The sequence below is a fragment of the Apostichopus japonicus genome, chromosome 17, assembly GCF_037975245.1.
Source record: "Apostichopus japonicus isolate 1M-3 chromosome 17, ASM3797524v1, whole genome shotgun sequence".
In the NCBI taxonomy this organism is placed as follows: Eukaryota; Metazoa; Echinodermata; class Holothuroidea; order Aspidochirotida; family Stichopodidae; genus Apostichopus; species Apostichopus japonicus.
The window spans coordinates 32498532-32511671 of record NC_092577.1 but is presented as its reverse complement, the minus strand read 5'-3'; the positions used below and the strand labels follow the sequence as shown (position 1 = coordinate 32511671).

General features: G+C 38.7%; 1 protein-coding gene across 2 annotated transcripts in view; it reads right to left on the bottom strand.

Annotated features, from left to right (window-relative positions):
• Positions 1–13140, bottom strand: part of LOC139984918 (G-protein coupled receptor GRL101-like) — a 57111-nt gene that overhangs the window by 24084 nt on the left and 19887 nt on the right. For both annotated transcript variants that reach the window (XM_071999052.1, XM_071999051.1), the window contains exons 2-4: positions 6880–7025; positions 1723–1884; positions 958–1062 (exon numbers count right to left, since the gene is read on the bottom strand). In XM_071999052.1, coding sequence (XP_071855153.1) covers positions 958–1062; positions 1723–1884; positions 6880–6913 — 301 coding nt within the window. In that variant the 5' untranslated portion in view covers positions 6914–7025. The remainder of the gene's footprint in view (positions 1–957; positions 1063–1722; positions 1885–6879; positions 7026–13140) is intronic.

Genomic DNA, 13140 nt, shown 5'->3' with positions numbered 1-13140 from the left:
GAATAAGTCATTATTAAAAAGAAATGTGGAAAAATAAAAATAAAAATCTCTGTTATGTTTAGAAATTGTGAGAGTTTGAATGCGATAACATTCATAATATGGAAAAGTAATAAAAAAAATAGATGCACAATTAAAAATAAAGTAGAAATTCAATTCATATGCTATTAAAATATCCACTCCCACTTCCACTCTCTATCCTCCCCAACACCCAACCCCACCCACCCCAGATACTCTGTAATGAAATTGTGTTGCATTTTCCCTTGATTTTTCCTGAGATGTTTCTTTCCTACAAACATATAGATTCTCTATTACATCTATTTTTCTATTAGTCTGACGAGCTACTAGAAAAATGAGGGAATCCTCCCCTGCCCCATCCCTCCCCTCCCCCTCACCCCTCCCCCCTTCCGCTCCGCTTGCCGTATTTTTTCGCCCTCCACCTACCTCACCCATTTCCCGATCCCATTTTTGTCACTGAGTATTGCTTGATGGGCCTATACATAGGCGTTGGAGCCTAATTTGATTTGTGGGGGCTGTAACGACTTGCCCGAAAAATATAACCAACATTTTTTGTTAACATGTCAATGTGCATATCATATAGGCATTTATCGGTTATTACATCACATGCCCATAACAAACATTCATTTTCCGCGTTATTACCCTTCCATATTGGTTATGATTATTGAGGAAGTCGTTACAATAATAATGATAATAATAATAAAAGTTTAACCATTGAAAAACACATTGCAAATTATTCTTCTTTCAGTAGGTGCCCGAAAAATTCTCAGCATATTGCCCGAATTTTCACAAAAAAAGTCTTGGTTGGGGGCTGCAGCCCCCAGCCCCCCCCCCCCGTCTCCTACGCCTATGCCTATATAGGACTATATGTAACTGTTTAAATGAAATAAAATGACCCACAACGAGTACTACTACATACGTACGTTTCGTGTTTCGACTTACCGCAATCGTCTTCATCTTCACAGTTCGAACACGAACAATTCAAATCACATCGCTCGTGAAGTGGTATACATCCGTCTGAGCATGTGAATTCATCGTGTCGACAACCTGTTGTGAGAGATAGTATAATATATACATATTCAACTATTTATTATTCATGACTCAATTTGAATATTCAGCACTGATTCCTTTTAGAAAAGGCGTTCAATTTACAGGCTGCCTATACGGGCCACATCCGGCACAAGAGAGATTTCAATCCAGCTCGCACAGAAAAAAAACACCATTTGGGTATGTAGGCTCTCAAGTCTCCGGCTTAAGGTGACCGAGTCTTCGGATTCAGTACCCCGGTATCGCCTTTCCCTGAACATTACTCATTCTCAGACATAGTGAGATTTTTATTCTGTCAAGCCAATGCATTTCTCTGTTCCTCCTTAAAGAAAATCACTTAGAACACGACAGGCGCGTAGCCAAGAGGGGGGCGACTTCCCCCCCCCCCCTTAAGCATATTTTTTGTATTTTTTATGATATCGCTAGTAATTTCAAAATAAAAAATGCTTAGTTGCATCTTACAAGCCCTGGGAAGTGCCATTTCCAGCGATCTGGGAGGCATTTTCGGCCAAAATGTTCTTCTACGCTTCGCACCAACACATGGTGGCGCTACGCTTAGATAGTTTGCTTACAAGCTTAGCCCCCCCCCCCCCCCCCCTTGGCAAATTCCTTGCTACGCCCCTGGAACACCCTGTTTTAGAATATTCAGAAAAGACTTACCGCATATCAAGAAACTTTCGTCTTCACCTCCAACACAGTCATAAACGTTGTTACATTGCAGTGTTACATTCAAGCATTTATTGTCACAGAAAACGTCAGTCTCCTCCACACAGTCGGGTGGCGATGATTGGCCAATGTTCACGACCATAAGAAGCAATAGCGCTGAAATATTGAAAGTGACGTCACAGTGAGTTTAAATCAGTGTTTCTCTGCATACTGTTATTAATCGAGGTTATAGAACCTCTGAGAAACTTAATCCCGCTTCATTTTCGGTCAAGGACATGACATCTACATTTAAATAATGCTAAATCTCTGGAATGCTCCTTTATTGTTATGTAAATGATGACTAGTTTGGATCTTCAATTACAGGCCTAAATATTAATGTTAATCCATTGTTGTATTAATTCTACATTAAATTTCAATTAATTCCCAAGGACAATATGTTCTATTAACGTCATGTAAACAACAGGGCACCTGTGGATGACATTGTTGTTGTTGTCTTGAAAAGAAAATATTCACACTGTTAGTTAAAAACATCTTGTCCCTAACTCGAGAGATTGTGTTATCGCCCGTTAAAATTTTTGTTCCTGGAAAGACATGCGCGTTTGGCTGTCCACGGTACTGTTTGAGGGCGGGCGTTACAAAATTGTTGACCACCGGCGGCCACCATTACGACATCATAAGCGAAACGTTTGGTTTCCATTTCTCCGTCTTCAGGTAAGATGACGTTATTTAGTTCTTATGTTATCATAAAGTCATAACCGTGACATACGTTTCATACTTTCAATTAAGATGAAGTAATGCAATATAAGGACAGATGGTTTGATTTTCCTGTGGATTTTAATCACATAGTAGCATGGACACTTCGAAGTTCGGACACCTAAACCTTAAAACACCCCAAAACTATATCTTCTGGTCTAAATCAGCGGAAAATATACTTCATATGGTGGGAGAATTGTGTTATATTACGATACACGGCCAAACTTTCTTTCCTGCAAACTGTTTTCACGTTGTATTCCAAGAAGATTCTTCGTGATTGTGGAACTGGTATTTCTTTGCTAGAGTATTGCGAAGTTCGGACACCCAACCCACAGTGTGGCACTGGTGATAAAATTGGTGGCGCAGTTGCTCTTTCAGTAATTATAACAGACTTCATAGATCTCCGTCATTTTATTGACAAATATGTAAGTACCGTCTTGCACACGGGTCATTTTGGAGAGAAAATAACTGTAGCTTCGTACTTAATATTGGTGAAATTTGGCTCTTCCTGCAGGTTGTCATGGTGAAATCGTGTATTTCTTAGGGTGTCCGAACTTCGCAGTGTTCCGAACTTCGCAATACTGACTATAGTAGCCTACTAGTTAGTAGTACTAGTAGTGAGTTGTTATTGTAATATGAACTTGATAGGCTAAGCCGTATATTGTTGTGCTCGTAAATGGATCGGCCTTCATGAAGACCGGCTGATCTCGAAATAACCTTAACTCACCATGAAACAAGATTATCCCTTGGCGTTTGTATTTTTGTCGAACAAGAAGTAGGCTAGGTTAGTCATAATGTGTAAGTGTGTCGAAAATATGACTTGTTAGGCTACCGCATGTTCATTGCTCCATAGTGTGCACTACTGCTTATATTTAGTACTGTGGCGTACGACGAGGTGACGTCACAGATGCATATATCAGGGATTCCCCAATATTGTTCCGGAAGTAGCATTTCTATTCTAATAAGTGCATTGTCGTATTATGTCAACAGGCGCGTATCCAGGATTTTCTAACCCGGGGGGCGCGAATTACTATCTAAGCGGAGCGCCACCATCGGTTGGCGCGGAGCGTACAAGAAAATTTCTGGTTTTGATACCCCCCAGATCACCGGAAATGGCACTTCTCGGGCTTGAAAATGAGCAACCAGATGTACACTTTTGCCTGAGAACCAAGTATTTCCCAAAAGTTTTTTCCATCCATAACCATTTTGAAGATTGTCACCAGTCACACATGATGTTCGACCTGATTGCATGTCCTATGGATCATTGCTTTTGTAGGTTATTCTACGTCACGGCCCACAATATCCGTCAGCCCCACTTTTCAAGGTTTTAAGCCCATTACTTGTTGAGAATTTGAAAATTCACTTTTCTCGTGAATAAAATCACTTGAAAACATACCCATAATGTTGCAGAAAATTCAATCTATAGACAACCAATATAGAAAAACCTCCTTGAACCCCTAACAGACAGGTGAAAATTGAACGAGTAGAGGAAAGTATGATGAAGAATGTTGGTGATGAAATTTTGGAAAATTCCGACACAGTTAATTTATTGGTGTAGAAATATTGCAACCTCTTATAATGGCTTTTACAAAACTTGGTTGAAGGAAAAGAAAAATAGCAGATATTTCCGATATCAGGTATATCGAAACCGAAGACTTCACTCATAGGCGTAGGTCCCGTAGGAGGCGGGGCTGCAGCCTCCCCCCCCCCCCCCCAATTGTTTTCCCATTTTTTTCGGGCACCTACTGAAAGAAAAATAAATAGCAATGAATAGCTTAAAATGATCTCCTTGGTAATTGAAATAAAGTTGTAAGCTTGGCCGACATTACTACTGTAAAAGAGAGTTTTGACATTGCATGGATCTGTATGGTTTTTCTCCATCTACATAAGACATTTGGTTGTTTACATTAGCATCATCCGGCGGTATACTGTGGAACTTTGACGGACCGTGCGGTACACGATGCCATACAATGTAATGAGCGATCTTGCCTATATGATATTGGCATCGACATGTTGAATGCGCGCTTCGCGCGCGAAAAATTTTGGCTTTTTTTTCGGGCAAGTCATTACAGCCCCCAAATCCAATCTGGCTCCTACGCCTTTGACTACACACATTGACAGTTTTTGAGGCTGTTCATCGTGGAACATGCATTTCAATGCTCATTGATATGATGTTATATCTGCTCTTTGCTTTACAAATTCGAACAGGCGTGTAGCGAGTAATTGCCAAGGGAGGGCGAAGCCTGTAGGCAAACTATCTAAGCGAAGCGCCACCATGAGTTGGCGCGAAGCGTACAAGAAAAATTTTGGCCGAAAATGCCTCCCAGATCGCTGGAAATGACACTTCCCAGGCCTTGTAGGTTGCATTCAAGCATCGTCTATTTTGAAATTACTAAATTAGGGGTCGCCCCCTTCCCGAAATGCGTTATGTTCCCCGACGACTCGGTTGAGTTCAAGTACATTAGTGAGAGAGTTAAAACGGAAACGTCAAAAATGGAGTTTTCGGGGTAAGGGGTAGGGTGAGGCGCACACCCCCTCCGTAATCCTTGATCTGTCACTGGCTACCCTGTGTATATAATAGGGATCTTTCTCTTCCCGAGGTCTTGGCTATCTTCCACTCCCTCCTTTCTCCTTTTTCTCTCTTTTTTCTTTTTCTTTTCCCTTCCTTCCTCTCCTCCTTTTCTTTTTTCCCCTCCTTTTCCCTTTTTTTCTTCTCTTTTTTTCTCTCCTCTTTTCCTTACCCGGGGGGCGCGCGCCCCCAACGCCCCCCCCCCCTGGATACGCACCTGTGTCAAGGCTACTCTATGATTTGTTGATTTGTAAATTGCGATGTTACTATGATAAATGTTTGTTTGTCAGTTCAGGGATGGATTAATTAGTTAATTATGGGAACTTTTGCTTATATTTAAATTTCGCTTGGACAAAACCTGTTTAAGATGCTTTATCCAAATTCCAATCAGGGCCAAGTAATATACTTCTTGTTACACCTAATTATTGCTATAATGTTTGCTATTCAGATTACGTGTTCTTATGTAAACAAACTTGTTCAACATCCGTCATTACGAATCACAAGAAAACATTTGATTTCCTCTCACCCTCTTCAACCTTTCAACAATTAAATTTAAACATTTTTCGAATGGCAAAGCCCTTTCATAACCCCCAGAAGATATCCATCAAAGTTGGGTTTAATCAGATCCCCACGATAAATATTCTTCTCAACAATTTACTTTCCTGCCAATTGTATTCGTCTTTTTCATATAAAGTGATCCTTGGAATGTGATACGGGTTCAATTTGGGCTTTGCTTTTAATTATTCTCCGTATATTTAAGATTTCATCAGTATATATGCATCTTTACTAGAAATACTGTTTTTCTCTGTGAATTGATAATACGAAGAAAAAGGAAGTCAAATTCCGTTTGGGGGATATCACAGATTTAAGGTTTTCTACACACAAGGCTGACTTGATAAAATATAAGTTTGACATCATCAAGCCTCACATGTTTAATTGTCCTTATTTTTTTTTCTTTATTACAATCAGGGGGCAACCACCTTTTTCATACGGGTTGGGTGTGTGTGTGTGGGGGGGGGGGGGTTGTTTCATTCCCCTTTGAGAAATAGAGAATGCTTGGATTCAACAAGATGTTATGGTTTGCAACGTTTGAAATAATTTTAAGAATTTTCAACTGTTAAGGTTGTAAGGCACAGACATGTTATATATTTATGTACCATATACACTACGCTTTTAATATTTTATTTTTCAGTGTGGCGGGAAGGGAGGGGTTGCACTGTGGGTATTTGTAATTGCGCCCTGAAAAAAAATATGTAATGGGGATGGGTTTTGCGAATGTTGAATCTAAAATATAAATCATAAATATTAGAATCAATAATAGATCATTTTTACATTGAAAATAAAAATAAAGAAGAAAGTATACTAAAGGAATTCAGAACCTAATGGCACTATGACATCACAGATTAACAAAATGGCAGCTCCCAGACTAAGCTAGGATATCTCCGGAACGAAAGAAGATCACACTGTGATGCAATAGGTGATGGTGGCGGGGGGGGTTGTTCCCGCAGAGGTACCTCTAAATATGATTATATATATATATATATATATATATATATATATATATATATATATATATATATATATACTATATATATAAATATTTCAATAAACAGACACACATTTGACTCAAAATAATTTACATCTACATTTCGGATATAAATCATGCCATTGGAATACCTCCTTCAACTTGACCGGCGTATCGTAGTCCATGTCACAAGTATGGCACGCGACGATGGATCTCAGAGAATTCACTTTTTTTCCCTCTTTTCTCCGAAAAATTGTGAAAAAGTATCCTTTCGTAAAATTGTAAAATAATTTTCACCACTTACCCAGGAAAACGACACTCTGGAGTATTCTCATCATGGTTACTCTTTTGCTGCTCTGAACGGCTCCAAAATCCACTCCAAGACCAGCGTGAGGTACTCACAAAAACTGAGGTGAGAGAATACGGATGCTCATATGGGCCTTCACATATCTGCCAAAGTAATAATAAAAAATGACATACACGTGAAGTTTATACATTTTAACGTACATTCCTTTATATACAGGCTGTGACTATTCCTCGATATATCGCAAGTTTGTACTGACCCGTGTACATATTGTTCGTCAATGCTACGGATGTGTTTACCAATCTTGTCTTTCATTTCCTTTCGCTGTTTAAAAAAAAAAAACTCTGATTTTCTCTAGCAGAGCTTGTCTGTGTCTAACCGTTCGTTGTTTTTGTGATATCTATGTAATTTGTTGTTGTTAGTTTTATGTAGTAATTGGCGTGATGTGGACAAAAAATGCCACTTCGAATAATAGATTATGGCATACACATACTCTTTATATATACAGAAGCACGATAACTCTTTTACGTTGACAAAGTGGTAAAACGCCCTCTATTAGATGAATTAATCTCTACATTGGTGGGAACGAAAATAAATTTGCAGCAAGTTTATACCCGTGACCTGGATCAGGAAAGGCCTCCTTTCCTTAATAATGTGACTCGCGAGTATGCAGTCAACTTAAACGATACGAGTAAGTTTAAGAGGCCCTAAATCCTGCCAGCGTACGTTACCCTTGACAAGTAATATCTCTTTGTTTACCCCAAGTCGGTTTACAATAACAAACACAGCGTCACTAAGCTCACGGTCAACTTTAGTCGATTTCACTTTATTCCATCACGACCCCTAGTGTACAGATTTCGTCTTTTCGAAAGATGACCACTGCACTAGGCCAATTAATTGCCCAGTTCCAGCCTATTTAGCGTCTGATAGTGCTATAACTCAGTGCAAATTTGTCACGAAACACATCGCCCTAAAATCTGCTAGACGTGATGACAAGAGAGTTAAAAGTTAAAAAAAGTTTCTGCATGCGTATAAGCTTGTACATGTGTGGGTGTGAGGTTGATTAGAACATAATGACAGTAATTATACTACATGCAAATCGAAGGGGAAAATAAGAGGGAGAAGAAGAAAAAAGAGCGTATATTAATAATTTAAACAAGCATGTACATTATAACGTGATATGTAGGCTAATAGAAACAACTGAAAATGCTCTGCCGAGATAAGAGGGGCTCTTTTATTTTGGTCATTCAAGCTTCGCCATGGAACAACCGAGCAAAAACAAAAGCAACAATCACCAGGCAATTAGCAAGGCGCACAGACAGTAAGACAGACAACATAATCGAATAAGGGTCGCCATGACGTTACCGTATTTCAAGTCCTCGTTGTTGTGTAACCAAGGAATAACAATTGTTTCGCCATGAAGACACAATGACTTTATAACAACTAAAACAAGCAACAATTCAGGCCGTTATAGGACAACGTCATGCATGTGAGTGGATCATGAATTTCTGTATCAAGTGTGCATATATTTCGTATGATAGGCTGTCACATGTGCATTGATATACCTGGCACATCTTTTACACTTGAAAATTTTGTTTGATTATTATTTTCTTGTTTACTATTGTTAATTTTTTACTTGTTTAGATATTTCCGAATTTTACTTTTGGGACTCGATAGAACACCTCTTTCCCTATTCCCATTCTTACGCAACTTCCGTATCCATGATACCCCTATTTGCATGGACGCAAATAGCTTCTTAGAATAAGAGAATATGGTTGCAAAGGGGCAGAGGGGGGGGGGGGGGTAAGATTACTTTACTGCCAACTTGAGATATTAACATTTGCTTGAAATAACTGCCTGTTTAGTTTATGTACATGTTACTTCGCATTGTTCGTAATGGTTTTTGTTTTATGCGGGGGTTTGAAAATAGTTTTCAATTTCACAAAGGCATTTTACTCATGTTTATTCCTCTCACTCAATATTTGTCACAATGATGCAAGCCTCGCCTAAACTCTTCCTTACTTTCACGCAGTTACTCCACACACAGTATTCTTCTCGATGTTGCCTCTTGGAGATGGGGGTGAAAGTGGGGGGAGGGGGTCCTTGGCCTCTCCGGCGTGTCAACTAATGCCCAGTATACGGATACTACATGGGAGTCACACAACCCACATCAAAATCAGCAAAATTATGCAGGATATCTCAGAAAACCCTTGAATAGTCAGACTTCTGGTCACGCGGTGTTATTAAAACTTCGTCATCGCACGATTGTAGTATAGATGTGTGCCCTGTATCACACACAACGACACACACAAAACAGCCCCATAGAATTGATGGAAAAGGCTACATAAACATAGGTTTTCTATCACTGGCAGGTGATCGACTATAACATTTAGATTATTGCATGGCTCACTTCGCGTATGATTTACAACAGTATATCAATTCCAACGTCTCCCTCCATAAAAATCTTACTGTGGCATTAACATGTCAAATACAGTGGAATTTCCGGACGCCTACACATGCACATGCATATATATATATATATATATATATATATATATATATATATATATATATATATATATATATATATATATATATATATATATATCTATATATATATATATAAATATATATATATATATAGATATATATATATATCTATATATATATATATATATATATATTTATATATATATATATATTATATATATATATATATATACATATATATATATATATATGATATATATAGATATATATATATAGATATATATATATATATATATAGATATATATATATATATATAAATGAAAATCGTAATATAAATATAAACATAAGTTACTTTCCAGGAGTACTGGATACCAACTACAAAAGATAATTACTTTGTAGTTAATTACATAGGACGATTATAGCCACCTTATATAATCGCTGATAATTTGTTTAAATTGTTCCCGTTGCTATAATTCATTATCCAATAACCATTGACGGGTTTGTCCAAGACACACAGACTAATCATTTGTACTTATTAACGGTTAATAACATGTTTTCTTTTTAACAAAAGACAGGAAATTTGCGCTTAAACTGTTGTTGCACAAAGGGTTATTTTATTACCCAAAATTTTGCATTACGTCTGAAGATGATGAAAGGAACGAAGAAAAAAACAAACGACTTACGAAGACAAAGACGAAAGACCCTTTGTTCTTAATAATCCAATACTAACGGTGCGCATGCGCGAATGGAAATCGAAACGGCATGGGTTACATACAGGAAACTCACTTATTAACTTCACTGTTACGAGATGATTCGATTGCACTCAAAGTTTCGAATGTATATTGAGTGAAAATAATTTGAAATTGACTTTTACATCTTGAAGATTTGAAGTCGCCTGATGTATTGCCCGTGACGGTGAGCATGGGTGTCAGTTTGTGTGTGTGTGGAGGGGGGGGGGTGGAGATGACGCGATAACCAGATGTGTCTTACATGCTTTAATGGATGAAGCTGAGCATAAATTAAGGGTTTTTCAGTCCAACAAATAAAATAATATTTTGATTGGTAGTGATTTGCGGCTCAGGATGCTCCTTTAGGGCTTATAAGTACAGGAATATGTACATTAATATAATTTATGTACAATATATGTACATTAATACATTTTAACGTCAAATGATATATATATATCAGGTGCGTATCCAGGGGGGCGTTGGGGGCGCGCGCCCCCCGGGTAAGGAAAAGAGGAGAGAAAAAAAAAGAGAAGAAAAAAGGGAAAAGGAGGGGGAAAAAGAAAAGGAGGAGAGGAAGGAAGGGAAAAGAAAAAGAAAAAGAAAAAAGAGAGAAAAAGGAGAAAAGGAGGGAGTAGAAGATAGCCAAGACCTCGGGAAGAGAAAGATCCCTATTATATACACAGGGTAGCCAGTGACAGATCAAGGATTACGGAGGGGGTGTGCGCCTCACCCTACCCCTTACCCCGAAAACTCCATTTTTGACGTTTCCGTTTTTCCTCTCTCACTAATGTACTTGAACTCGACCGAGTCGTCGGGGAACATAACGCATTTCGGGAAGGGGGCGACCGCCCCCCCCCCTCCCGAGCAAATTTTCTTTATGACATCGCTAGTAATTTCAAAATAGACAATGCTTAGATGCAACTTACAAGGCCTGGGAAGTGTCATTTCCAGCGATCTGGGAGGCATTTTCGGCCAAAATTTTTCTTGTACGCTTCGCGCCAACTCATGGTGGCGCTTCGCTTAGATAGTTTGCCTACAGGCTTCGCCCTCCCTTGGCAATTACTCGCTACACGCCTGTTCGAATTTGTAAAGCAAAGAGCAGATATAACATCATATCAATGAGCATTGAAATGCATGTTCCACGATGAACAGCCTCAAAAACTGTCAATGTGTGTAGTCAAAGGCGTAGGAGCCAGATTGGATTTGGGGGCTGTAATGACCTTGCCCGAAAAAAAAGTCAAAATTTTTCGCGCGCGAAGCGCGCATTCAACATATCGATGCCAATATCATATAGGCAAGATCGCTCATTACATTGTATGGCATCGTGTACCGCACGGTCCGTCAAAGTTCCACAGTATACCGCCGGATGATGCTAATGTAAACAACCAAATGTCTTATGTAGATGGAGAAAAACCATACAGATCCATGCAATGTCAAAACTCTCTTTTACAGTAGTAATGTCGGCCAAGCTTACAACTTTATTTCAATTACCAAGGAGATCATTTTAAGCTATTCATTGCTATTTATTTTTCTTTCAGTAGGTGCCCGAAAAAAGGGAAAACAATTGCGGGGGGGGGGGGGGGGCTGCAGCCCCCGCCTCCTACGGGACCTACGCCTATGAGTGAAGTCTTCGGTTTCGATATATATACCTGATATCGGAAATATCTGCTATTTTTCTGTTCCTTCAACCAAGTTTTGTAAAAGCCATTATAAGAGGTTGCAATATTTCTACACCAATAAATTAACTGTGTCGGAATTTTCCAAAATTTCATCACCAACATTCTTCATCATACTTTCCTCTACTCGTTCAATTTTCACCTGTCTGTTAGGGGTTCAAGGAGGTTTTTCTATATTGGTTGTCTATAGATTGAATTTTCTGCAACATTATGGGTATGTTTTCAAGTGATTTTATTCACGAGAAAAGTGAATTTTCAAATTCTCAACAAGTAATGGGCTTAAAACCTTGAAAAGTGGGGCTTTCGGATATTGTGGGCCGTGACGTAGAATAACCTACAAAAGCAATGATCCATAGGACATGCAATCAGGTCGAACATCATGTGTGACTGGTGACAATCTTCAAAGAGGTTATGGATGGAAAAAACTTTTGGGAAATACTTGGTTCTCAGGCAAAAGTGTACATCTGGTTGCTCATTTTCAAGCCCGAGAAGTGCCATTTCCGGTGATCTGGGGGGTATCAAAACCAAAAATTTTCCTGTACGCTCCGCGCCAACCGATGGTGGCGCTCCGCTTAGATGGTAATTCGCGCCCCCCGGGTTAGAAAATCCTGGATACGCGCCTGTATATATATATATATATATATATATATATATATATATATATATATATATATAAAGTTCTAATGACTATGAACTAAGTTAATGTTCTGTTGAGACTTCACATACAGTATACAAACAACAGGAAACCTGTGGATGGCGTCCAACACGAATCCAATTGCCAATTTTGAGAAGTACTATTTAGAAATAACCAAACATAAAGGTCATTGACTTCACAGAATGTATTTCTTTTAAAACGATAGAAATAGTCATGATATAATAAAGTTCATTGCAATATATATATATTTATTTTTTCTTCTGCTTATTCACAGTATAAGAACCCTTGAACACACTGGTGGTACTCTTCGAAGGTGTCAAATGACGTCATTAAATATGTCACTTATCATTTGGCCATCGAGTCATTGTATCAGCTATAGAAAATAAGGGGGTGGGGAGGGAGGGAATCAACCGCGATAACAAACAATTGAATAAAAGTTGACAAACATCGACGAGTGATTTCCCGTAGCTGCAATAAGAGGTATGCATATTCTTAAGGCCACGTGTACTTCATACGGGACGTAGTACAAGAGGAGAGACGTTCAAAAGAACAGCTATAATGTGCGGGTGCTTGCATACCGGGTATATATGCGTTTGCGGTTATTAACCAGCAATAGCTGAACGAGTGTATACCGCAAGAGAATAGTACGCAAGGCGTATCCTACATGTTACCAAGAATTCATGCGTAGTATACATACAACTCTCGACGGAC